Source organism: Pleurodeles waltl, chromosome 3_1 (assembly GCF_031143425.1).
Source record: "Pleurodeles waltl isolate 20211129_DDA chromosome 3_1, aPleWal1.hap1.20221129, whole genome shotgun sequence".
Taxonomy (NCBI): Eukaryota; Metazoa; Chordata; class Amphibia; order Caudata; family Salamandridae; genus Pleurodeles; species Pleurodeles waltl.
The window spans coordinates 4,633,841-4,659,545 of NC_090440.1; the positions used below are offsets into that span (position 1 = coordinate 4,633,841).

At 48.3% G+C, this 25,705-nt stretch overlaps 3 protein-coding genes across 4 annotated transcripts in view; 1 reads left to right on the forward strand and 2 right to left on the reverse strand.

The window, feature by feature from the left end:
• Window positions 1-20,071, reverse strand: part of AGBL2 (AGBL carboxypeptidase 2) — a 466,988-nt gene extending 446,917 nt beyond the window's left edge. For both annotated transcript variants that reach the window (XM_069221603.1, XM_069221604.1), the window contains exon 1: window positions 19,981-20,071. The gene's annotated coding sequence lies outside the window, so the exon portion shown is untranslated. The remainder of the gene's footprint in view (window positions 1-19,980) is intronic.
• A 48-nt stretch (window positions 20,072-20,119) lies between these two features.
• MTCH2 (mitochondrial carrier 2) overlaps window positions 20,120-25,705 on the forward strand; it is a 96,552-nt gene continuing 90,966 nt past the window's right edge. Inside the window, exon 1 of the mRNA XM_069221605.1 lies at window positions 20,120-20,264. Coding sequence (XP_069077706.1) covers window positions 20,178-20,264 — 87 coding nt within the window. The 5' untranslated portion in view covers window positions 20,120-20,177. The remainder of the gene's footprint in view (window positions 20,265-25,705) is intronic.
• LOC138285952 (phospholipase A2 crotoxin basic subunit CBb-like) lies at window positions 21,821-24,271 on the reverse strand. The gene has a single exon (XM_069226470.1). The coding sequence runs from the start codon at window positions 23,318-23,320 to the stop codon at window positions 22,742-22,744; it is 579 nt and encodes a 192-aa protein (XP_069082571.1). The 5' UTR covers window positions 23,321-24,271; the 3' UTR covers window positions 21,821-22,741.

Sequence of the window (25,705 nt, forward strand, 5' to 3'; positions counted from 1 at the left end):
AAGGTGTCCTGAGCTGAAGTGACTCTACCTTTTAGAAATCCTCCATCTTGCAGATGGAGGATTCCCCCAATAGGATTAGGGATGTGACCCCCTCCCCTTGGGAGGAGGCACAAAGAGGGTGTACCCACCCTCAGGGCTAGTAGCCATTGGCTACTAACCCCCCAGACCTAAACACGCCCTTAAATTCAGTATTTAAGGGCTTCCCTGAACCTAAGAATTTAGATTCCTGAAACTACAAGAAGAAGAGGACTGCTGAGCTGAAAAACCCCTGCAGAAGAAGAACAGAAGACACCAACTGCTTTGGCCCCAGTCTTACCGGCCTGTCTCCTGCCTACCAAAGAAACCTGCTCCAGCGACGCTTTCCAAAGGACCAGCGACCTCTGAATCCTCAGAGGACTGCCCTGCTTCAAGAAAGACAAGAAACTCCTGAGGACAGCGGCACTGCTCCAAAAGAACTGCAACTTTGTTACAGAGAAGCAGATTTAAAGACCCCTGCAAATCCCCGCAAGAAGCGTGAGACTTGCAACACTGCACCCGGCGACCCCGACTCGACTGGTGGAGAACCAACACCTCAGGGAGGACCCTCCGGCGACTCCGAGACCGTGAGTAACCAAAGTTGTCCCCCCTGAGCCCCCACAGCGACGCCTGCAGAGGGAATCCCGAGGCTCCCCCTGACCGCGACTGCCTGAACTCTACTTTCCCGACGGCTGGAAAAGACCCTGCACCCGCAGCCCCCAGCACCTGAAGGATCGGAACTTCTGTGCAGGAGTGACCCCCAGGAGGCCCTCTCCCTTGCCTAGGTGGTGGCTACCCCTAAGAGCCCCCCCCCTTGCCTGCCTGCACCGCTGAAGAGACCCCTTGGTCTCCCATTGAAATCTACAGAGAACCAGACGCTTGTTTACACACTGCACCCGGCCGCCCCCGCGCTGCTGAGGGTGTACTTTCTGTGTGGACTTGTGTCCCCCCCGGTGCCCTACAAAACCCCCCTGGTCTGCCCTCCGAAGACGCGGGTACTTACCTGCTGGCAGACTGGAACCGGGGCACCCCCTTCTCTCCATTGAAGCCTATGTGTTTTGGGCACCTCTTTGACCTCTGCACCTGACCGGCCCTGAGCTGCTGGTGTGGTAACTTTGGGGTTGCTCTGAACCCCCAACGGTGGGCTACCTTGGACCCAAAACTGAGACCTGTAAGTGACTTACTTACCTGCTAAAAATAACAATACTTTACCTCCCCCAGGAACTGTGAAAATTGCACTGTGTCCACTTTTAAAACAGCTTATTGTGTTTTATGTAAAAAGTATATATGCTACTGTGATTATTCAAAGTTCCTAAAGTACTTACCTGCAATACCTTTCAAATGAGATATTACATGTAGAATTTGAACCTGTGGTTCTTAAAATAAACTAAGAAAAGATATTTTTCTATAACAAAACCTATTGGCTGGATTTGTCTCTGAGTGTGTGTTCCTCATTTATTGCCTGTGTGTATGTACAACAAATGCTTAACACTACTCCTTTGATAAGCCTACTGCTCGACCACACTACCACAAAATAGAGCATTAGTATTATCTCTTTTTGCCACTATCTTACCTCTAAGGGGAACCCTTGGACTCTGTGCATACTATTCCTTACTTTGAAATAGTGTATACAGAGCCAACTTCCTACATTGGTGGATCAGCGGTGGGGTACAAGACTTTGCATTTGCTGGACTACTCAGCCAATACCTGATCACACGACAAATTCCAAAAATTGTCATTAGAAATTGATTTTTTGCAATTTGAAATTTTTCTAAATTCTTTAAAGTCCTGCTAGGGCCTTGTGTTAGTCCCTGTTAGCATTTCTTTTAGAGTTTAAAAGTTTGGTAAAAGTTTGAATTAGATTCTAGAACTAGTTTTAGATTCTTAAAAAGTATTCCAACTTTTAGAAGCATAATGTCTAGTACAGATGTGAATGTGGTGGAACTCAACACCACCCCTTACCTCCATCTTAAGATGAGGGAGCTAAGGTCACTCTGTAAATTAAAGAAAATAGTAATGGGCCCCAGACCTTCCAAACTACAGCTCCAGGAGCTGTTGGCAGAGTTTGAAAAGGCCAACCCCTCTGAGGATGGCAACTCAGAGGATGATGATAGTGACTTGGAGGGTGATTCCCCCCTACCAGTCCTATCTAGGGAGGACAGGGCCTCTCAAGCCCTGACTCCAAGCATAATAGTCAGAGATGCTGGCTCCCTCACAGGAGGGACCAACCTCTCTGAAATCACTGAGGATAACCCCAGTGAGGAGGACATCCAGTTAGCCAGGATGGCCAAAAGATTGGCTTTGGAAAGACAGATCCTAGCCATAGAAAGGGAAAGACAAGAGATGGGCCTAGGACCCATCAATGGTGGCAGCAACATAAATAGGGTCAGAGATTCTCCTGACATGTTGAAAATCCCTAAAGGGATTGTAACTAAATATGAAGATGGTGATGACATCACCAAATGGTTCACAGCTTTTGAGAGGGCTTGTGTAACCAGAAAAGTGAACAAATCTCACTGGGGTGCTCTCCTTTGGGAAATGTTCACAGGAAAGTGTAGGGATAGACTCCTCACACTCTCTGGAAAAGATGCAGAATCTTATGACCTCATGAAGGGTACCCTGATTGAGGGCTTTGGATTCTCCACGGAGGAGTATAGGATTAGATTCAGGGGGGCTCAAAAATCCTCGAGCCAGACCTGGGTTGACTTTGTAGACTACTCAGTAAAAACACTAGATGGTTGGATTCAAGGCAGTGGTGTAAGTAATTATGATGGGCTGTACAATTTATTTGTGAAAGAACACCTATTAAGTAATTGTTTCAATTATAAACTGCATCAGCATCTGGTAGACCTAGGACCAATTTCTCCCCAAGAATTGGGAAAGAAGGTGGACCATTGGGTCAAGACTAGGGTGTCCAAAACTTCCACAGGGGGTGACCAAAAGAAAGGGGTCACAAAACCTCCCCAGGGGAAGGGTGGTGAGACAGCCAAAAACAAAAATAGTAAAGAGTCTTCTACAGGCCCCCAAAAACCTGCACAGGAGGGTGGGCCCAGAGCCTCTTCACAAAACAATTCTGGGTACAAGGGTAAAAACTTTGATCCCAAGAAGGCCTGGTGTCGTAGCTGTAGTCAGTCTGGACACCAAACTGGAGACAAGGCCTGTCCCAAGAAAAATACCACTTCAAACTCCACTCCAGCTAACACTGAAATGGCTAGTCTCCAAGTGGGATCAACAGTGTGCCCAGAGCAAATCAGGTGTCACACTGAAGCTACATTAGTCTCTGAGGGTGGGGTGGATTTAGCCACACTGGCTGCCTGGCCCCCTAACATGCAAAAATACAGGCAGCAGCTCTTAATTAATGGGACAAGTGTAGAGGGCCTGAGGGATACAGGTGCCAGTGTCACTATGGTGACAGAGAAACTGGTTTCCCCTGGCCAATACCTGACTGGACAAACCTATCCAGTCACCAATGCTGACAATCAAACTAAAGTACATCCCATGGCAATGGTAACTTTAGAGTGGGGAGGGGTCAATGGCCTGAAACAGGTGGTGGTCTCCTCAAATATCCCAGTAGACTGTTTGCTTGGAAATGACCTGGAGTCCTCAGCATGGGCTGAGGTAGAACTGAAAACCCATGCAGCCATGCTGGGTATCCATGAACTGGTGTGTGTCAAGACAAGGGCACAGTGCAAGGCACAGGGTGTAAAAGTAGAGCTGGAGTCTGGAAGAAAGGCCCAGCCTACCAAGAGAAAAGCAAAGTCAGCTGGGAAACCAGCTGCAACACAACAAGAAAAAGAGAGCCTCTCTTCTCAGGAAGAAGTTCTGCCCTCTGAGGGAACTGAGCCTATGGAGCTGGAACCTTACCAGGTTGAGCTCTTGGGTCCAGGGGGACCCTCAAGGGAAGAGTTGTGTAAGGGGCAAGAAACCTGTCCCTCTCTTGAAGGCCTTAGGCAGCAAGCTGCTGAAGAGTCCAAAGGCAAGAAAAATGGAACACATAGGGTCTATTGGGAAGATGGACTCCTGTACACTGAGGCAAGAGATCCCAAACCTGGTGCCACTAGGAGAGTGGTAGTGCCTCAGGCGTTCAGAGAGTTTATTCTGACCTTAGCCCATGATATTCCCCTTGCTGGGCATTTGGGACAAACAAAGACGTGGGAGAGGTTAGTCAACCACTTCTACTGGCCCAGCATGTCCCAGAAGGTTAAGGAGTTTTGCATCTCCTGTACCACCTGTCAAGCCAGTGGTAAGACAGGTGGACATCCAAAGGCCCCCCTCATTCCACTTCCAGTGGTGGGGGTCCCCTTTGAAAGAGTGGGTGTGGACATAGTGGGTCCACTTGAACCTCCCACAGCCTCAGGAAATATGTACATCCTAGTAGTAGTGGATCATGCTACTAGGTATCCTGAAGCTATTCCCCTTAGGTCGACTACTGCCCCTGCAGTAGCCAAGGCCCTCATTGGTATCTTTACCAGAGTGGGCTTCCCTAAGGAGGTGGTGTCTGACAGAGGTACCAACTTCATGTCAGCATACCTGAAACACATGTGGAATGAGTGTGGAGTGACTTACAAATTCACTACACCATATCATCCACAAACTAATGGCCTTGTTGAGAGATTCAACAAGACATTAAAGGGCATGATCATGGGGCTCCCAGAAAAACTCAAAAGGAGATGGGATGTCCTCCTGCCATGTCTGCTTTTCGCTTACAGAGAGGTGCCTCAGAAGGGAGTAGGGTTCTCACCCTTTGAACTTCTGTTTGGCCACCCTTTAAGGGGACCACTTGCTCTAGTTAAAGAAGGCTGGGAGAGACCTCTTCATGAGCCTAAACAAGACATAGTGGACTATGTACTTGGCCTTCGCTCAAGGATGGCAGAGTACATGGAAAAGGCAAGTAAAAACCTTGAGGCCAGCCAACAGCTCCAGAAGTTTTGGTATGACCAAAAGGCTGCACTGGTTGAATTTCAACCAGGGCAGAGAGTCTGGGTTCTGGAGCCTATGGCTCCCAGGGCACTTCAGGACAAATGGAGTGGCCCTTACCCAGTACTAGAGAGGAAGAGTCAGGTCACCTACCTGGTAGACCTGGGCACCAGCAGGAGCCCCAAGAGGGTGATCCATGTGAACCGCCTTAAGCTCTTCCATGACAGGGCTGATGTGAATCTGTTGATGGTAACAGATGAGGACCAGGAAGCTGAGAGTGAGCCTCTCCCTGATCTCCTCTCATCAGACCCTAAAGATGGCTCAGTGGATGGAGTGATCTATTCAGACACCCTCTCTGGCCAACAGCAATCTGATTGTAGGAAGGTCCTGCAACAGTTTGCTGAGCTCTTTTCCTTAACCCCTGGTCAGACACACCTGTGTACCCATGATGTGGACACAGGAGACAGCATGCCTGTCAAAAACAAAATCTTCAGACAGTCTGATCAAGTTAAGGAAAGCATCAAGGTGGAAGTCCACAAGATGCTGGAATTGGGAGTAATTGAGCACTCTGACAGCCCCTGGGCTAGCCCAGTGGTCTTAGTCCCCAAACCTCACACCAAAGATGGAAAGAGAGAGATGAGGTTTTGTGTGGACTACAGAGGTCTTAATTCTGTCACCAAGACAGATGCCCATCCCATTCCTAGAGCTGACGAGCTGATTGACAAATTAGGTGCTGCCAAATTCTTAAGTACCTTTGATTTAACAGCAGGGTACTGGCAAATCAAAATGGCACCTGGAGCAAAAGAGAAAACAGCATTCTCCACACCTGATGGGCATTATCAGTTTACTGTTATGCCCTTTGGTTTAAAGAATGCCCCTGCCACCTCCCAAAGGTTGGTGAATCAAGTCCTTGCTGGGTTGGAGTCCTTTAGTGCAGCTTATCTTGATGATATTGCTATCTTTAGCTCCAACTGGCAGGATCACCTGGTCCACCTGAAGAAGGTTTTGAAGGCTCTGCAATCAGCAGGCCTCTCTATCAAGGCATCCAAATGCCAGATAGGGCAGGGAACTGTGGTTTACTTGGGACACCTTGTAGGTGGAGGCCAAGTTCAGCCACTCCAGCCTAAGATCCAGACTATTCTGTACTGGGCAGCTCCAAAAACCCAGACTCAAGTCAGGGCATTCCTTGGCTTGACTGGGTACTATAGGAGGTTTGTGAAGGGATATGGATCCATTGTGACAGCCCTCACAGACCTCACCTCCAAGAAAATGCCCAAGAAAGTAAACTGGACTGTAGAATGCCAACAGGCCTTTGACACCCTGAAACAAGCTATGTGCACAGCACCAGTTCTAAAAGCTCCAGAGTACTCCAAGCAATTCATTGTGCAAACAGATGCCTCTGAACATGGGATAGGGGCAGTTTTGTCCCAAACAAATGATGATGGCCTTGACCAGCCTGTTGCTTTCATTAGCAGGAGGTTACTCCCCAGGGAGCAGCGATGGAGTGCCATTGAGAGGGAGGCCTTTGCTGTGGTTTGGTCCCTGAAGAAGCTGAGACCATACCTCTTTGGTACTCACTCTGTAGTTCAAACCGACCACAGACCTCTCAGATGTCTGATGCAAATGAAAGGTGAAAATCCAAAACTGTTGAGGTGGTCCATCTCCCTACAGGGAATGGACTTTATAGTGGAACACAGACCTGGGACTGCCCATGCCAATGCAGATGGCCTTTCCAGGTTCTTCCACTTAGAAAATGAAGACTCTCTTGGGAAAGGTTAGTCTCATCCTCTTTTGTTTTGGGGGGGGGGGGGGGTTGTGTAAGGAAATGCCTCCTTGGCATGGTTACCCCCTGACTTTTTGCCTTTGCTGATGCTATGTTTTGAATTGAAAGTGTGCTGAGGCCTGCTAACCAGGCCCCAGCACCAGTGTTCTTTCCCTAACCTGTACTTTTGTATCCACAATTGGCACACCCTGGCATCCAGATAAGTCCCTTGTAAATGGTACCCCTGGTACCAAGGGCCCTGATACCAGGGAAGGTCTCTAAGGGCTGCAACATGTCTTATGCCACCCTGGAGACCCCTCACTCAGCACAGACGCACTGATTGCCAGCTTGTGTGTGCTGGTGAGAACAAAATGAGTAAGTCGACATGGCACTCCCCTCAGGGTGCCATGCCAGCCTCTCACTGCCTATGCCAGTATAGATAAGTCACCCCCCTAGCAGGCCTTACAGCCCTAAGGCAGGGTGCACTATACCATAGGTGAGGGCACCAGTGCATGAGCACTGGGCCCCTACAGTGTCTAAGCCAAACCTTAGACATTGTAAGTGCAGGGTAGCCATAAGAGTATATGGTCTGGGAGTCTGTCAAACACGAACTCCACAGCACCATAATGGCTACACTGAAAACTGGGAAGTTTGGTATCAAACTTCTCAGCACAATAAATGCACACTGATGCCAGTGTACATTTTATTGTAAAATACACCCCAGAGGGCACCTTAGAGGTGCCCCCTGAAACCTTAACCGACTATCTGTGTAGGCTGACTGGTTCCAGCAGCCTGCCACAACCGAGACATGTTGCTGGCCCCATGGGGAGAGTGCCTTTGTCACTCTGAGGCCAGTAACAAAGCCTGCACTGGGTGGAGATGCTAACACCTCCCCCAGGCAGGAGCTGTAACACCTGGCGGTGAGCCTCCTTTGTTCCAGCACCACAGGGCACTCCAGCTAGTGGAGTTGCCCGCCCCCTCCGGCCACGGCCCCACTTTTGGCGGCAAGGCCGGGGGAAATAATGAGAATAACAAGGAGGAGTCACTGGCCAGTCAGGACAGCCCCTAAGGTGTCCTGAGCTGAAGTGACTCTAACTTTTAGAAATCCTCCATCTTGCAGATGGAGGATTCCCCCAATAGGATTAGGGATGTGGCCCCCTCCCCTTGGGATGAGGCACAAAGAGGGTGTACCCACCCTCAGGGCTAGTAGCCATTGGCTACTAACCCCCCAGACCTAAACACGCCCTTAAATTCAGTATTTAAGGGCTTCCCTGAACCCAAGAATTTAGATTCCTGAAACTACAAGAAGAAGAGGACTGCTGAGCTGAAAAACCCCTGCAGAAGAAGAACAGAAGACACCAACTGCTTTGGCCCCAGTCTTACCGGCCTGTCTCCTGCCTACCAAAGAAACCTGCTCCAGCGACGCTTTCCAAAGGACCAGCGACCTCTGTATCCTCAGAGGACTGCCCTGCTTCAAGAAAGACAAGAAACTCCCGAGGACAGCGGCACTGCTCCAAAAGAACTGCAACTTTGTTACAGAGAAGCAGATTTAAAGACCCCTGCAAATCCCCGCAAGAAGCGTGAGACTTGCAACACTGCACCCGGCGACCCCGACTCGACTGGTGGAGAACCAACACCTCAGGGAGGACCCTCCGGCGACTCCGAGACCGTGAGTAACCAAAGTTGTCCCCCCTGAGCCCCCACAGCGACGCCTGCAGAGGGAATCCCGAGGCTCCCCCTGACCGCGACTGCCTGAACTCTACTTTCCCGACGGCTGGAAAAGACCCTGCACCCGCAGCCCCCAGCACCTGAAGGATCGGAACTTCTGTGCAGGAGTGACCCCCAGGAGGCCCTCTCCCTTGCCTAGGTGGTGGCTACCCCTAAGAGCCCCCCCCCTTGCCTGCCTGCACCGCTGAAGAGACCCCTTGGTCTCCCATTGAAATCTACAGAGAACCCGACGCTTGTTTACACACTGCACCCGGCCGCCCCCGCGCTGTTGAGGGTGTACTTTCTGTGTGGACTTGTGTCCCCCCCCGGTGCCCTACAAAACCCCCCTGGTCTGCCCTCCGAAGACGCGGGTACTTACCTGCTGGCAGACTGGAACCGGGGCACCCCCTTCTCTCCATTGAAGCCTATGTGTTTTGGGCACCTCTTTGACCTCTGCACCTGACCGGCCCTGAGCTGCTGGTGTGGTAACTTTGGGGTTGCTCTGAACCCCCAACGGTGGGCTACCTTGGACCCAAAACCGAGACCTGTAAGTGACTTACTTACCTGCTAAAAATAACAATACTTTACCTCCCCCAGGAACTGTGAAAATTGCAGTGTCCACTTTTAAAACAGCTTATTGTGTTTTATGTAAAAAGTATATATGCTACTGTGATTATTCAAAGTTCCTAAAGTACTTACCTGCAATACCTTTCAAATGAGATATTACATGTAGAATTTGAACCTGTGGTTCTTAAAATAAACTAAGAAAAGATATTTTTCTATAACAAAACCTATTGGCTGGATTTGTCTCTGAGTGTGTGTTCCTCATTTATTGCCTGTGTGTATGTACAACAAATGCTTAACACTACTCCTTTGATAAGCCTACTGCTCGACCACACTACCACAAAATAGAGCATTAGTATTATCTCTTTTTGCCACTATCTTACCTCTAAGGGGAACCCTTGGACTCTGTGCATACTATTCCTTACTTTGAAATAGTGCATACAGAGCCAACTTCCTACATGTCACTTCCCTTTTCTCAGAATATAAGTCAGTCAGTCTTGTTCTACCTGGCGTTGCAAACACTTCCTTCTGGTTGTGCTGTTCACTCCTGTTCTTTATTCCTGCTTTTGCCTTAGGAGATTTTGCCTGTTCTTTGTTCCTGCTTTTGCCTTGGGAGATTTTGCCTGTTCTTTGTTCCTGCTTTTGCCTTGGGAGATTTTGCCTGTTCTTTGTGCCTGCTTTTTGCCTTGGGAGATTTTGCCTATTTTTGTTCCTGTTGTCAAGTCCTGTTTTTTCTTCAGGAGTTCCTGTTAGAGGTTTTTCCCCAGTGTTGTTTTTTTTTCCCTCTGGGACTCCTTCTGGAGGGTAAGGTCTGCTTTGGCGTAGCCTGTCAAGCGGCACCGTGGCTACTCGAAGGGGTCGCCCTTATCTGGGAGTATCCAGAACTTGTAGAAGACCTGGTGTATTCGCCAACTCGGTATCCAGAGGTAAGAAGTCCAACGCAGTACGTAGCACCAGATCTGTGTAGTAGGTAGCGAGGTAGTGCCTCAGGATCTCTGCACTGAGGAGGTGGTGCACAGGCTCTCTGGACTGAGTGAATGGTATATTATGTGAGGTGGTCGCCCCAACACAAGGCACCACTGCTGTGTGCTAGGTAGTAAAGTGATGTTTCAGGATCTGTGTGCTTGGTAGCGAGGTGGTGCCTCTGGAGCTCTGCACTGGGGCGGTGGTGCACAGGATCTGTGAGTTAGGTAGCGGAAAGCTGCCTGAGGACCTGTGAACTGGGGCGTTGGTGTACATAACCTGTAAGTAGGTAGCAGGGTGGTAAACAGGATCTGTGAGGTAAGTAGAGGGGTGGTGGTAGGTACAGGGAGGTGCCTCAGGATGTCTGCAATGGGGAGGGGTGCACAGGATTTCTCCACTGTGGCAGTGGGCACAAGATCTGTGTGGTAGGTAGGTGCAGGGGGGTGCCTCAGGATGTCTGCAATGGGGAGGGGGTGCACCGGATCTCTGCACTATGGCAGTGGTGTACAGGATCTGTGTGGTAGGTCGGTGCAGGGAGGTGCTTCGGGATGCCTGCACTGGGGAGGTGGTGCACAGGATCTGTGTGGTAGGTAGTAGGGAGGTGGCTCAGGATCCCTTGTGTTGTGTGTGCCTCATGAGATCCTCTTGTGTTGTGTGTGACTCATGAGATCCTCTTGTGTTATGTGTCTTATGAGATTGTTGTGTATGCCTCATGAGATCGTCTTGTGTTGTGTGTGCCTTGTGAGATCCTCTTGTGTTGTGTGACTCATGAGATCCTCTTGTGTTGTGTGCCTTATGAGATTGTTGTGTATGCCTCATGAGATCCTCGTGTTGTGTGTGCCTCATGAGATCCTCTTGTGCTGTGTGTGCCTCATGAGATCCTCTTGTATTGTGTGTGTCCCATAGGATCCTCTTGTGTTGTGTGTGCCTATTGAGATCCTCTTGTGTTGTGCATGCCTCAAGAGATCCTCTTGTGTTGTGTGTGCCTCATGAGATCTTCTTGTGTTGTGGGTGCCCCATGAGATTCTCTTGTGTTGCACATTCCTCATGAGATCATTGTGTGTGCCTCATGAGATTCTCTTGTGTTGTGTGTGCCTCATGAGATCCTCTTGTGTTGTGTGTGCCTCATGAGATCCACTTGTGTTGTATTTGCCTCATGAGATACTTGTGTTGTATGTGCCTCATGAGATCCACTTGTGTTGTATGTGCCTCATGAGATCCTCTTTTGACAAATAACTGCATTCATTTTAGCCCTAGAGCCCTTACAAGTACATTGACATAACTGTGATTATGACATCAATACATATATTGATGCTGTGCTCCTATATGGCCGGTGCTGTGATTATGTGGCGAAATACTCGCCCAGCAGAGACAAAGCCCCACTGAGCTATCAATAGACATATCCATAACATCAGAACATTTATCAAAGAAAGAACAACAAGCATTTGCAATGCAATGGGTCTCGCATTTACGAGAGTTAGAGCTATTGGTATTGTAAATGACAATGGCCCTCATTACAGCATCGGCGGTAAAAACTGCCTACCGCCGTGGCGACGGCCACCAGAAGATCGTCACGGTGGCTACCAGCAGTCCGCCATATTATGACCTCAGACGGATTTCTGCCACAAGAATGGCGGAAATCCGGCTGTGGCCATACTGGCCGACCGCGCCAGATGTATTATGACAAATAATACAGCCTGGCAGTGTTCTGCTGGTGGGCGCTGCTAGCGGTAGCAGTGCCCCATCCCGTCTCCTGTCGTAAGACCCTCTGGATCCAGGTAAGTTTGGTCTCCGACAGGGGAGGGGGGTTGGGGGGAGTTGTGTGTGGGGGTGGGGGTGTGTGCATGTATGTGTTTATTGTTGAATGTACAGACGTGTGGGTGCGTGTATGTTGTGAAATGTGAATGCGTGTCTGCGTGTATGTTTGAAGGGTGTACGGATGTGTCTGCGATTGGATGTATTCATGCATGTATGTATGTGTGAATCAGTGTGTGTGTGTGTGTGTGTGTGTGTGTGAAGGGGGGCGTGGATTTAGGAGGGATATGGAGAGGTAGGGGGGGAGACCCCTATCAGTGACAGGGAAGGAATTCCCTGTCACTGACATGGCCTACCGCCATGGTTTTATGGTGTTACCAACGCCACAAAAACCATGGCGGTAGGTGGGGTCATAATCCAGCAGGCGGCACAATGGCGCCCGCCGGGCTAGAGATGGATATCTGCAGCCCGGCGGCTGTTACCGCTGTGGAAGTCTGAGTGGTACATTGGCGGATTGGCTTCAGCCAATCCGTTAATGTCATAAATGGCGGTATGTACCACCAGCTTGTTGGCAGTACTTACCGCCACATTATCGCTGACCGCAGAGGTCGTAATGACCCCCAATGTCTTTTATCTATGTTGCTTGGTTTGGAGTGTAGTGGATGTATGTGGAGTGGACTGGAATTATGTGGGTTGTATTGGAATTGTTAGTTGTGGAATTGTGTGGTGTGTATTTGTATAGTGGACTTATGTGGCACGGTGGCTAGATAGGGGTGAGACCTGCACAGAATAGATAGAAAGGAAGATAGGGACAGTCAGTTTGTTTAGGTGAAAAACAGCACATGCAACAAAGGTAAAACCCCATAATCAGGATCAAATGGCATTATGCTTGCATAAAAATAAATATTGGGTGTAGTAATGAGTCATGAAACGGTTGCTACTGAATGGTTTCAATATCGCCAGAATGCTGTTGTAAGAGGTGCTCTCTCTTTGAGACTTTTAACCGTTTGTATGCCAAGGGTTAGGCTTTACATCACCTTCAGTGACTCCAGACCAGTTTAATGGTGTGCATGTTGCAAACATCTGGAACAGAGCCACAGCCTGGCTGTTGTACAGTGTACAACGCCGGCTACGTTTTGCATTGGTTTGAGGAATATTCAACATTTAGGGTCCAGGTGTCAGAGATTTACACCTGCAGGCTACCTCTTGCCTTTAAAGTTTGGGATCCATAAAGGCTTCCAGTAACCCTCTGTTCCCAGTTTCCAAAAGTACACTTGCTCAACGAATAAAGCTGCTCGTGCAAAAATCTTCGTGCAGCTGCCATGCGCTTTCTATCTTTTTTTATATTTTCCTTGTGAAAAAACTTCTACACTTATACTTGCACAGATTTGGGGGTATTTTCTGCTTATTGCAAATGGATTTAATTCAGCCTTGAATTTGGAGTAAATCTCTATCTGGGTGGAAATGGGTAGTGTTTGTGAAAAACCAGAAACACGTGACTTTATCTATGTTTGCAAACTTTCATGGTAGTCCTGTCCTGAAATGCTAAAAAAATCATTGTATGTTTAAGGACCCGATTCATTAAGCCATTTGCGCTCGTAGCACACTTTTGCAAGCATTAACAGCAGGATGTATGACTGCTAAGCATTCAGTAAAGGTAATCCAGTGCTTAATTTGAGCCAATGGTTTCCGGTGCGGGCCACCAGCACTTATTTTTGAGGGCCAGCACTTATTTTTCTGTGTCAAGCATTTACTGAGTAAAAGACACATATGGGAAAGACAGAAGAAGAGTAAAAGTGCCACAAAAGGAGAAAGCAGAAAGCTGCAAGAGGGAGCTGGAGGGCAGGGAGTGGCTGTAAATGGGTAAAAGAGGCCCGAGATGGTTTCAGGATTACACTGCCTCAGTATTCAGCTCTCGCACATTTAAATGAAGCAGCTGTGTGTTTTAAGAGGAGCTTTTGGCACGGTTAAATTTACAAATTAAGCACTGATATTCTAATGTGTGTAAATCCCGCTACCCTTGCATATTGTCACCTGACATTAAAATGTAATGCTGGAGTGAATCTTATGCAACTATGGTCAGTCAAATATTCGTTTATTAGTTAATAAAAACCATAAAACCATAAAAGCCATCCCTCTCCATGGAATGATCCAAACCATTATAACCTTTGATAATACATAATACGTACACTCCTCATTTGGCTGGTTTACAAATATAAAACATAGTTAAAATTGTAATTGAATGTTAAGAGGACAAAGTCTATACAATGGACACATAAACCCCTCAAGTGGCTATTTATAGGTGCAAGCATCATTACAATCTTGATTACAACGACATATGAGCCCTGTGAGCTCCTCGTATGACTATCTGTAGGTGTACAAATGTGTAACATGTTTTAAAAGCATGGCTGGGCACTTATTTATGTGGTTCCTAAACCCCCGACCCCCCGAAGGGCCATTAATAAAATTGTACTAACACACAATCCCTACACCGTCACTAAGATTATGCGGGGTACAGGGGTAAGTGAGGTAAAAGTCTCCATAAATTGAACCAGGCTAATGTTTAGAATCTCATTCTTGGGATCGAGCAATTCAATTAAGGCATGTCTACATGTTCTGATCCCTAGGTTGTTAAATTAATTCTTCAACATTTTTTCCTTTGAGTCACCAGGGCTGGGCCAATGCAAACCAAGTACTCCAATGTCTCTACAGCCTGGTGGCATAGACAACATTCCTGATTGGCACTTTGTGTCTCATTCTTCCATTTGGGCAAAAAGTCTAACATGGGCATCTCCCCCAACCTTAGTTTTAAAAAACGTTGTTTAATTCTCAGGGCGCAGGGTGCAGCCATCAATAATGATTCCCTCTGTATTGTATACGATTTAAGGACTAACGAGCCATGCAACCTTTTGGCCAGTTCCTCCATGTCTTCTAGCCAGCTATGCAATTTACTTGATTTATTCACCACCTTCTTAAATACTGGACAAGACAGTAACAGATCCCAAGCATCAGCCAGATCTAACCGCTTAAGGCCTATTTCCAGGTATTCCTTATAGTTACTGCTGCCCCTTTCTAGGTTGATTTCCCGCCATACTAGTTTAGCCAGCGTCCCATCAGAGGCTTGCCGCAACTTATGACAGCATTTGACAAGTGCCGCCAGTCTAGCTATAGTCTGCTTTACTAGGGAGGATTCTAATCTGGCCTGGGCTGGTGAAGCCGCTCTGGGTAGTAGTTGGAAAACGTGATTATATGATTTTACCAGGAGTCTATCCAAGAGAGTTGACTCCATCCCCCTCATCATCTCAGTACCATAAGCCAATGCTGCCAGTAGTTCTACTTTCATTACTGCTGTTAAGGGCTTAAGGGAGTGCCCACGAATTATCTTAGCTATAGTTTCAAAAGCGTGAATAGGTGAATGTGCCTTGTTCGTTATCCCTTCCCTGTGACATGCATAATTTCTGCTTGAGTCTATTGTGACCCCTAGGTACCTATAGGTAGCCACCTCCTCTACTGTCTTACCATTTAGGTACCAATTGCATTGATTAGAGGGCCTGTGATTGAGGGCAATAATTGTAGTTTTGTTCTCATTTATCGCCACCGCTTTTACTTTAGTAAACTCTCCTAGGCTATCCAACAGTTTACGCGTTCCTACTCTGGTATTACTTAACAGGAGCAGGTCGCCTGCGTAACGTATGTTGGATAGCTGATATCCCCCTAGGGTGGGTGAGTGGGCAGATAGACTATTTAGCCTTGTAGAGAGATCTGCAATATGAATAGTAAAAAGTATTGGAGCTAGGATGCAGGCTTGTTTCAGACGACTGCTGTTTTGACAGCCCTGGATAGATGTGTGCCGTCCCCAAGTTTACCCTTAACCCATGCATCCGAGTACAATAGTTTTATAGCATTTAGAATATTTGGGGGAAGAACCCATAGCTGTATTTTTGTTCATAAGTTACTACGGGGTACACAGTCAAATGCTGCTTTAAAGTCAACAAAGCACATATATAGTGGAATTCTGGTTGCCTTTGGCCTTTTGAAGATCAGACCCAGAGCCAGGAGGTTCGTTATTGTCCCTTGGTTTTCACAAAGCTTGTTTGATTTATTGGAAGCTTGCAATTTTTGACTGCCCATGATTCTAAGTGCCGCAGCAAGCATGTAGAGAAGTATTTAAGATCCACATCTCGGAAGGCGATTAGTCTATAATTGTTTGGGGAGGCAGCCGTTCCCCCTTTGTATATCGGATGGATTATTGAGCCGTTACATTTGCCGGAGCATTTCCAGTTGACAAAACATAGTTAAATAACGCTGCCAGAAACACTGCTCATCTTTTCGTTGATTCTTTGAATACTGCTTATGGTAAACCATTTGGGCCATTTGTTATCTGTGTCACAGAGATCTCCAGGGTATTCATGTCGTCTTTCTCCCATGGAGTTTGCATTTCTCTTCCGGTGTTGCTTTCCCGGAAATGTGTTTTCAAGAAGCTGGCCCAGACTTCTTCAGTTATATTAGCATTATATGCGGCGGATTTTGGGCCTTTTCCGATATTGTTAATCAACCTCCAAATTTTTTTTGAGTCCAATAAACCTGCTGCATAATGTAGTTTAGCCCAAAGTATTTCCTGCTGGAGATTTTTAAAGCACCATTTTTCCTTTTTTAGAAGTTTCCTTTGCTCCCGGAGTGTGCTGAGGAGAGCTCCATCCTCAGCAGCTCTTTGCAGTTGCTTAAGAAGATTACATGTGTACGGATTGCATGGGGCCACTATGCGCCCTTCCAATACCCCAATTTGACTCCCTTTCTGTTTTTTTCCAAAGGGTACTGGTTAGTGAGATCCTTGGTAAAGACCTCCTAGGCCGAGGTCAGATTTGTAGTACCCATATTTATGAGTTCCAGTCTCCGCAGGGCCTCTTCCGCTTGGGTTTTAATAGTGTTGGCGGACCATTTTAGTCGTTTGAGGTTTTCAGTGCCAACTTCCCCCATAAGGTATTCCACTTTTTCCAACTTACACCCTGTGGCCTGTATCTGAATTATCTGTGAGTTATGATCGCTTTCTGCCCGCTCCAGGATTTTGAAATCCCTCACCAGGTTATACAGTGTAAATTAACCAACGTGTAATCCAGGTACGATACGATTTTCCCGTCAGATCTTGTCCAAGCAGGGGGCGTGTTGGCCGGAATCCGTCCATTTAAGGAGAAGAGATCTCACATCTCTTTATTAACTTCTCCCCCAATTTGTCCTTCTTTATGTTCGATGGGATGATTTGACTTGGCACTACTACCACTTGACTGTGTTCTTCATCTGGACTATGGAATAAATTATGGTTGAAATCACCCGAGATCAACCAGAGTGCCGGAAATATTGTGCTTTTTATGTAAAGTAGCTTTTTTATCAGGTTGTTAGCTTTGATTTTTTTTTCTTTTTTGGGTTAATGTATATATTAACTAATATTAGCGGTACCTGAGTGTTTTCCCCCAGCCAACCAATCGTACCAGCAAAAAAGGTGAGTCCTCCCTAATAGGTTCTGATATTTTCGCTAGGAGGTTAGTACTAATGTATGTCACTAGGCCCCCCTTTGCCCTTTCAGATCTACTGATTTTCTCTGCTGGTTTCATATATTCTTTGTGTCCAGTAAGAGGGACAGACACTTGGGCCCAAGATTCCTGTATCATTATAATATTGTGGGAACCTAGAAATTGGTTGACCGCAGAGTCTTCCAATTTTGCTTGCAGGCCACCTATGTTCCATGAGCAAACACTCAGTATGCCACTTGGTGGCATTGGCTGATAAGTTCCTTTTCAGCTTTTGCAACTATGGGGATGGACGTTCAATTGTTCACTGAGGAAAAACACAGAAAAGTAACATCACTTTCCCAGGTTTGCAGATCGGAAAATCGTTTTGCTCCCCAATATGTAAATGACAATGTCTGCAGGTGCACATTACAATTGTTTTCTTGGTTTTATTTGGGGTTAGATATATGAACCATGGTTACACTCGGAAAAAGCATCTATTTTTAATGTGAATTAAGCCTGAAGGGCAAATAGCTGTGAGAATCAATCCCTTCTGTCCCCACAGGTCGTTAGGGAGACGGAATGTTTAGGTACCAAAAGCACCAGGACTAACAACGTTTGGACATTCAAAAGCTGAGCTTGTTGTGAGAGTTCTGTGTGGGGGAGAGGAAGCAAAGGGTCATCACATACTCTTTACATGCTGGGATTTTAAAGCCAAGGTTTGAAGCAAAACTACAAGGCCCAGAATGCAGCGCGCTGACTACAAAGATGGGAGTTTGCAGCATAAGCTGCTAAGACTTTTGTTGTCGATTTTATGGCGTACTAAAAAAAGCCAGCTGCGAAAGAAATCACTGCTACATTGCAGCGCACAAAAAGACATTACTTCTCACGTGTTAACTTTGTCCATTATATAAAAAGGACCCCAAGCCTAGTCGTACTTTTGGGGGTCGCTTTAAAGCACGACTGACATATAATAACTGGTCAGTTAACAGCTGCGCTTGTTGAGATAGTTCTGTCGGTGGGGGGGGGGGGAGGCTACCACATTTGCTTTACATACTGGGAATTAAAAGGCAACGTTTGAGGCAAAACTACAAGGCCCAGAATGCAACCCACTATTAAAATTAACGCCAAGTTAGCAGAAGGTGCCACCAAGATGGCAGTTTGCAGCCATTAAAGTACTTTAAAAAATTGTTCTGGAAGACAGATTTTATATCCAAAACAGTGCATGTTAGCTATTTGTTATAGTATTTATTTTATATTTGCTACAATGTTGTCAGGTGTGGTCAGGTTGCCTTCATGACCGAAAGTGATATATAAAGCAAACGCCCCTACATTGTTGCGCACGGAAAGTAACTTGTAAACATAGGTGCCCACACGCTCTGCTCCAACGATAAATTAAACCTTCCAAACCAAACTTATGCGCACAAAATTCTAGACTAGTATGAAAGCTTTTGATAGTATGAAAACGTCTTCCCAAAAAAACAAGTAACAAAAAAATGAAGAAAAAAATAGCCTTAATAAAGCTTATTGGCAAAGCGTTTAACTGATTCTTTTCAAGACGCTTCAATATAACAGGGCTTTCTTTTACAGTCCCCTTTAATCTATCTACTCACTCCTCTCTCACACTCAGAGCTCACTCACTGCTCTCTCACACTCAGAGCTCACTCCTGCTCTCTCACACTCAGTGCTCACTCACACTCACTCCTCTCTCACACTCAGAGCTCACTCACTGCTCTCTCACACTCAGAGCTCACTCACTGCTCTCTCACACTCAGAGCTCACTCACTGCTCTCTCACACTCAGAGCTCACTCCTGCTCTCTCACACTCAGTGCTCACTCACACTCACTCCTCTCTCACACTCAGAGCTCACTCCTGCTCTCTCACACTCAGTGCTCACTCACACTCACTCCTCTCTCACACTCAGAGCTCACTCACACTCAGCTCTCACTCACTCTTAGTGCTGAGTATCACTCAGTGCTCGCTCACATTCACTCCTCTCGCACACTCAGAGCTCACTCACTGCTCTCTCACACTCAGAGCTCACTCCTGCTCTCTCACACTCAGTGCTCACTCACACTCACTCCTCTCTCACACTCAGAGCTCACTCACACTCAGAGCTCACTCACTCCTCTCTCACACTCAGAGCTCACTCACACTCACTCATCTCTCACACTCAGTGCTCACTCACACTCAGCTCTCACTCACTCTTAGTGCTGAGTATCACTCAGTGCTCGCTCACATTCACTCCTCTCGCACACTCAGTGCTCACCCACTCTTGGTGCTAAGTCAGTGCTCAGTATCATTCAATGCTCAGTCACACTCAGAGCTCAATCTGTTGGTGCTGTCAGTGCTCAGTATCACTCAGTGCTCGGTCAATGATCAGTCACTCAGCGTGTTCAGTTAGTCATCAATCACACTCACGCTCAATGATTATAACTCTGAGTGCTCAGTCACTCTTGAGTGCTCAGCCACTCACTCACACTCAGTCAATGCTCGCTCACCCCCGGTGGTCACTCAGTCCTCCGTCTCAGTGGTCGCTTACGCTCAGTCAATCAGTCACCGTCGGTGCTCACTTAGTGCTCAGTCACTCTCAGTGCTCGGCCACTCTCAATCACTCTCAGCGCTCAGTCACTCAGCCAGTCGCAGTAATCAGTCACTCTGTGTTCAGTCAGTGTCAGTGCTCAGTCCGTCACACTCAGTGATAAGTTAGTCTCAGTGATCAGTCACGGTCACTCTCAGTGCTCAGTCACACATCCCCGGGGCTCAGTCGGCGCTCAGTCACTATCACTTACCCTCAGAGCAGCCTCCGCTCCCTCCTGCAGGACGCGGTATCCGGGCAACGACGCAGCGCCGGGCCGCGTCATGACGTCGCAGGGAGGCGCGCTCCTCCGGGGCGGTTGGACAGGCGCGGTGACGTCACGACGCGGCGCCGGGCGGGTCACGTTCTCCTTCAGACCGTGACCCCGTCACGTGACCCGTGAGACCCAAGATGGCGGACACGTTCAGCCAGGTGCTGCTGGGCTCCGGCCTGACGCTGCTCTCGCACCCGCTCATGTACGTCAAGGTGCTGGTGCAGGTGAGCGGCGCCCGGGGGGGGACGAGGGGCTCACCTCTGCCCTGGGAGCGGCTTCACCGGCCCCTCCGGGGCTCCCCGTGGGACAGCCCCCGCCGCTTCCTCTGCAGCTCTAGATCACGGCGCGGGCGGAGGCGGAGCTGACACGGGCGCTCGTCTCTCCGCCGGCGGCTGCAGGTGTCACCTGCCCGGGGGGGGGGGGGACAAAGCCAGTAGGCCCGGCTTCCAGCGCTGCACGCGGGGCCAGCGCTGCATTCATGGGGGTTATAAGCACGAGCCCCGTCGCTGGGGGGACGCGAGCCCCGTCGCTGGGGGGACGCGAGCCCCGTCGCTGGGGGGACGCGAGCCCCGTCGCTGGGGGGACGCGAGCCCCGGGGGACACGAGCCCCGTCGCTGGGGGACGCGAGCCCCGTCGCTGGGGGACACGAGCCCCGGGGGACACGAGCCCCGTCGCTGGGGGACGCGAGCCCCGTCGCCGGGGAGACGCGAGCCCCGTCGCTGGGGGGACGCGAGCCCCGTCGCTGGGGGGACGCGAGCCCCGTCGCTGGGGGGACGCGAGCCCCGTCGCTGGGGGGACGCGAGCCCCGTCGCTGGGGGGACGCGAGCACAAGGCGCTGGGGGGGACGCGAGCACAAGGCGCTGGGGGGGACGCGAGCACAAGGCGCTGGGGGGGACGCGAGCACAAGGCGCTGGGGGGGACGCGAGCACAAGGCGCTGGGGGGGACGCGAGCACAAGGCGCTGGGGGGGACGCGAGCACAAGGCGCTGGGGGGGACGCGAGCACAAGGCGCTGGGGGGGACGCGAGCACAAGGCGCTGGGGGGACGCGAGCCCCGTCGCTGGGGGGACGCGACCACAAGGCGCTGGGGGGACGCGAGCACAAGGCGCGGGAGGCAGGCTTCGCAGCGTTTGTGCGTCAGTATTTGTACACAGGCAGCTACCTGCCCTTGCTGGCTCCGTACAATGCGCTTCCCTGAGAGTAGATTTTCATGACTAGAAGCACGTTTGGACCCCCAAGCACTATTATACCGAGGCCTGGCTGAGCCAGAAGCTTACGGCAGATTGCTCGAGAGGGGCGCACATGCCATAGCGCTTGGAAGTCTTTAAAACATTTCTACAAGTGAATGGGCCTCCTGGGCAGGAACCTGCACCCAGAAACCAAAGGTTACTCTGATAAAAGCTAGGGAAGGGCTCCCACAACGTCGGTCCCCAGCCAATTTTTGGTGGGTCACAAAAGTACGAACTGTGAATAAACAAGCCTTCAAATTCTGTGTTTCTTGTCACATTTACTGATTCAGATACTGAGGTCAAGTGGCAGACTTCTGTCTGACAAATTGCTGCTTGTTTATTGGACGTGGGCATCTCTCATTTACAAACTTATTTCACTTTCCAAAAAAAGTAAATTGAGTCGTGTGACAAGTGTGCTGGGCTTACAGGAAAAGTGAAATTGTGTCATTTCTTTGTAATACAGCAAATCGAAAATACCCGTAAAATGTACACATTGACCAGGTAGGAAAGCAAAAACGAAGCACATATGTTTCGTAATTCTGAAATGTAATGGTAGCAGTTCTGGAGGTGCGGGTGTGGAAGAGCAGGAAAGATGCTGCTTTATGTCCAGAAAGAAAGAAATGAAACCGGGTGGTCAGAAGAGTCAGTGCCTGTGCACTGATGATGGTGCCTGGGGAACAGGGGCCTGTGCTCTGTCTCTGAGGTGGTTGGTATCTGCTTGAAGCCCAGTCACTGTCAGTATCTTTCAGGCATTGATTGGTAGACTAATGCATTGTTGGCTTATCCTTTGAACGACTGGTCAGTATCTGCTCCTCACTCAGTCTTTGTCTAGGAGTCCATGTCTGCTTTGAGTGCAGTGCCTGATATTTATGCAAGAGATGCTTGGTATCCATACTTCGAGTCTTTTGCTTTAGTGAAGCAGCCTCTGTAGGCTCACAGCTCAGTCGTCCCTTTGCGAATTATTCCACATCTGCTGAGTTAATTGGCCAGATTTTGAGAAATGGATGGCGTTCACCGCTCAAAGGCCACTTACCAGTGCTTGTCAAGGTTGAACTGTTGGTATCTGTGCTTGGAACCACACGTCAAGCCTCTATGCACTAGCTATGATTGCAGATGAGCGCTTTAACACTTCTACCATGTTTTTCTTCGGCTGGAGACCATGACCTGTACTTGACGTCCATTACGGATGTTTTGTCTGAATGAACCTTTTTGATCGGAGCCAGAATGTCTGTGTGTTTTTGTTTTCTTTAAAGTCTGTTAGGGGCCTTCTTTGTGTAGGTATAGATGCTGCCGCCTTCTGAATCATGTAGTGACTTTTTCTGTGCTTTAAGCTCCTCGCTGATAGTTTGTTGAGAGAACAGTCATTGCGTGTGGTAGAGGTTCAGCTCTTGATGTAGCTTCCAGGCTTTTGCTCGAGTTTGTGAGACCGGATGGTGATGAAAATATATGTCCACTTGTCAGACGTCTGCGCGTTTCATTTTTCTGGTGGCTGGCGTTTAGGCTGTGATTGATTCGGAGTTATTGAAGTACTCAGTGGCCAGCTTAAAATCTCTGACCGATTTGGAAAGATACCTGGGCAGGTGCTCTTTGGTCCTGGGCACATCTGTTGCTTGTTGTAGAAAAAATGTGCCACGTTGGGCTTTGCTTTTGTTAGACACTCTGCAAACTGTTTATCGCACTCACAGGCCGTGCGGCTACAGATGCCCTTTGACAAGCAGTGTGTCTGGGCTCCTTTGCACCTGAAGGCATAATTTTTCCACTTGACTCTGCTGCGGCACTTGAGAAACACTCTGGAGTGATGATAGCAGCAGTCATGGAGGAAGCAGCATTGATCCACAGAATCCACGGTTGCTCCAGATCCCCCTGTTCCACAGTAACATCCATAGAGGTTAATTCCCAGCAGTGAGATCCCGAGACGATTCCGATAACACCAGAGCGTTGCTGCCATATCTAATAAGCTGCGCTTCTCCCGTGTGAGGCCGCTGCAACGATCGGCCAAAGCAGCGAAGAGGATCAAAGCTGCAAGAACCACCTCCATGTGGGAGGCCTTCATGGACTGCAGATGGAGTGCCCAGCAGCCACCACTTCTCTCCCCCAGGGGCCCTTGAGCTTAGCTCTAATGCCCGTCAGCACTTGTCACCCTGAGGCTCCATCCTGGCAGTGCTGGCGGCTCAGTCTTTCTCTTAGGACTTCTGCTTGTCGTTCTTGCCTCTCCCATGAACCAGTCAACTTTTTACAATTGTTCTTTCTTCAGTTCTCGTTTCTCTGTGGGACACTTGTCATTGCCTTTACTATCACTTACTTTTTAAAAACTTTTTCTACCGTATAGCATGGTGACTTTTTCAGCTCTACTTGTGCCTCCGGTGCGCCTTCAATATGTCTTGATTAGTGACTCTTACTTGGTCCACCCGCTGCAGCTTGATTTACAGTTTCTCAAACGGATTACACTTCTTTTCCTCCCCCGTTTCTGTACACCTCACAATTCTGCATCGTTGTTTTGTTCAGTTCCTCTTTACTTTTTAAAGTGTTTTAAGAAGCAGTGTGGCTGCTGGTGCCTGTATATGGCCAGCGGTCCCCGGCTCTGCATTCGCTGTCCAATGAGTCTGTTTTTCCTGTTATGGTGTGAGGGTGAGGTGGTGGTTCCTTTCTCCCTTGGGTGAAATGGGCACTGCTTGCGATGCTGGTTCAGTTAATAAATCTTGAATTATGCTTTAACTCCTCCAAAAGATGTATAAAATGTTGTATCGACCGGATTCCTGTGCAGCACAAGCCACGTTGTATCTACATCATGTTTTTCGCTTCCCTGCCACCTTTGATAATCCTCCCAGGGTATTGGAGCGCCCTGAGGCTGTCCCCTCAGATTCCATGCAGTCTTGCTTTCAGTGCCTTTTCTGTGGCTGAAGAACTTTTCTCAAGTCATCTTGTTCAGACAAATTAAGGAAAATTGCTGGTGGTCTGGTCTTTGAATTCTTATGCGTAAGCCTTGTTTGGTTACTTGTAGTAATAGCAGCCTTTCTCTTCTGAACTGAACTGCTCAGCTGCGAGCCGTTGAATGAACATCCCTGATGCCAGAGTTGGCTAATGAAGAGTTAACTGCAGCAATCGCTGGGTCTGAGCCAGCCCCAAGCAACTGGAAATAACATTTCTAGTGGTGAAAGCATTTGCAACCTGTAATTACTTCCCTCAGAATAGCAGGGACTCTGTGGAGAGTTGAGGTGAGGCCAGCACAGAGTTCATGGTTGCATTTCTGCACCACGATGTCACTAGGACAGATCTGAACCTGTCCTGTCCTGTTGTGCTCAGCCCTTGTGGATATTTGCACTTTACACTACACACTGAAAACATAATTGCAGTTATGCCAGGGATTTTGCCTTTCTTCAGCAACACCTGCCCTCATAAAATGTAATGATACTCGGGCAGCTTACATTCTGCTTTGCTAAGGGCACATCTTTAGTAAATAAACACATTGCATCTATTTGGCTTCTGTAACCAAAAGCCAGCTAGCCCTTGCATGTGCTCATAGATGAGGCATTAAGAGCTAAGTTTACAACGGTAACTGATCGACATAATTTCAAAAACAAAGCTTTATCTCTTGGAGAAGGTGGTTGCCCATTGTGGTTTTTGGAACAAACCACACGAATGCGGGTCAGAAGTCCTTTTTGTGGGTGAAATCTAACCATGAGAGTAGTGTTCTAGCTCTTCCCTGGACAATTGCCCCAAAAAACAGTTCTGGTGCCTTTCTAGAGATGACTTGTAAAGCTGTTGAATGGGTGATGGGCAGCATAGTAGTGGTTGAGGGGAGGAAATGGAAAAGCAGAGACTTCACAGAAGCATAAAGGCATCGGAAAGTAACATGGGAGGGAGGCGAGAAGGCCAAAGGGGAGACAGCTGGAAAACACATGCACTTGTGGAGATCTTAAGCAAAAAAAAGAACAGCCTGAGGGGCATGGAGTGCTTAAGCAGAAACAAAAAATGCAGTACCCAGAAAGCAAAAGGGGAGAAGACATGGGTAAAGAGGCAGTGCTTTAGGGTAGGGGCCGTTACAGGATGGACTAGGCAAGTCATTGAATAAGAAGCAAGCAAATGAGTGATGATATAGCCAACAAATGGTGAGTAATGGCCGGGGTTTAGCCCACAGTAAGACCTTAGTAAACTGACAATAGGTATTATTTTGCAACGAGGCATCTTGTGCTAGAAGGTAGACTCAATCTAAAATTTATCTAAAAAAGAAGGCTGAGATTTATGTGGGATAACAGTTTTCATTGGAACATGCCCCTCACTTTCCTCTTCCATCAGGATGTTATGAGTTCAAATTATTGAAGAGACTGGAGTGAGGGGCTGGGCATAGCACGAAACAGAAGTTACGTCTAATAACCCATGTTACTGCTCGAAAAGCCATTTTTTTAGGTTTTAGGTGCTTTCTGATGGTTAGGAGGTC

What these genes read in the sequence shown, in the direction of transcription:
- LOC138285952 (XM_069226470.1), bottom strand. Translation starts at nt 23,320, where the DNA reads ATGAAGGCCTCCCACATGGAGGTGGTTCTTGCAGCTTTGATCCTCTTC.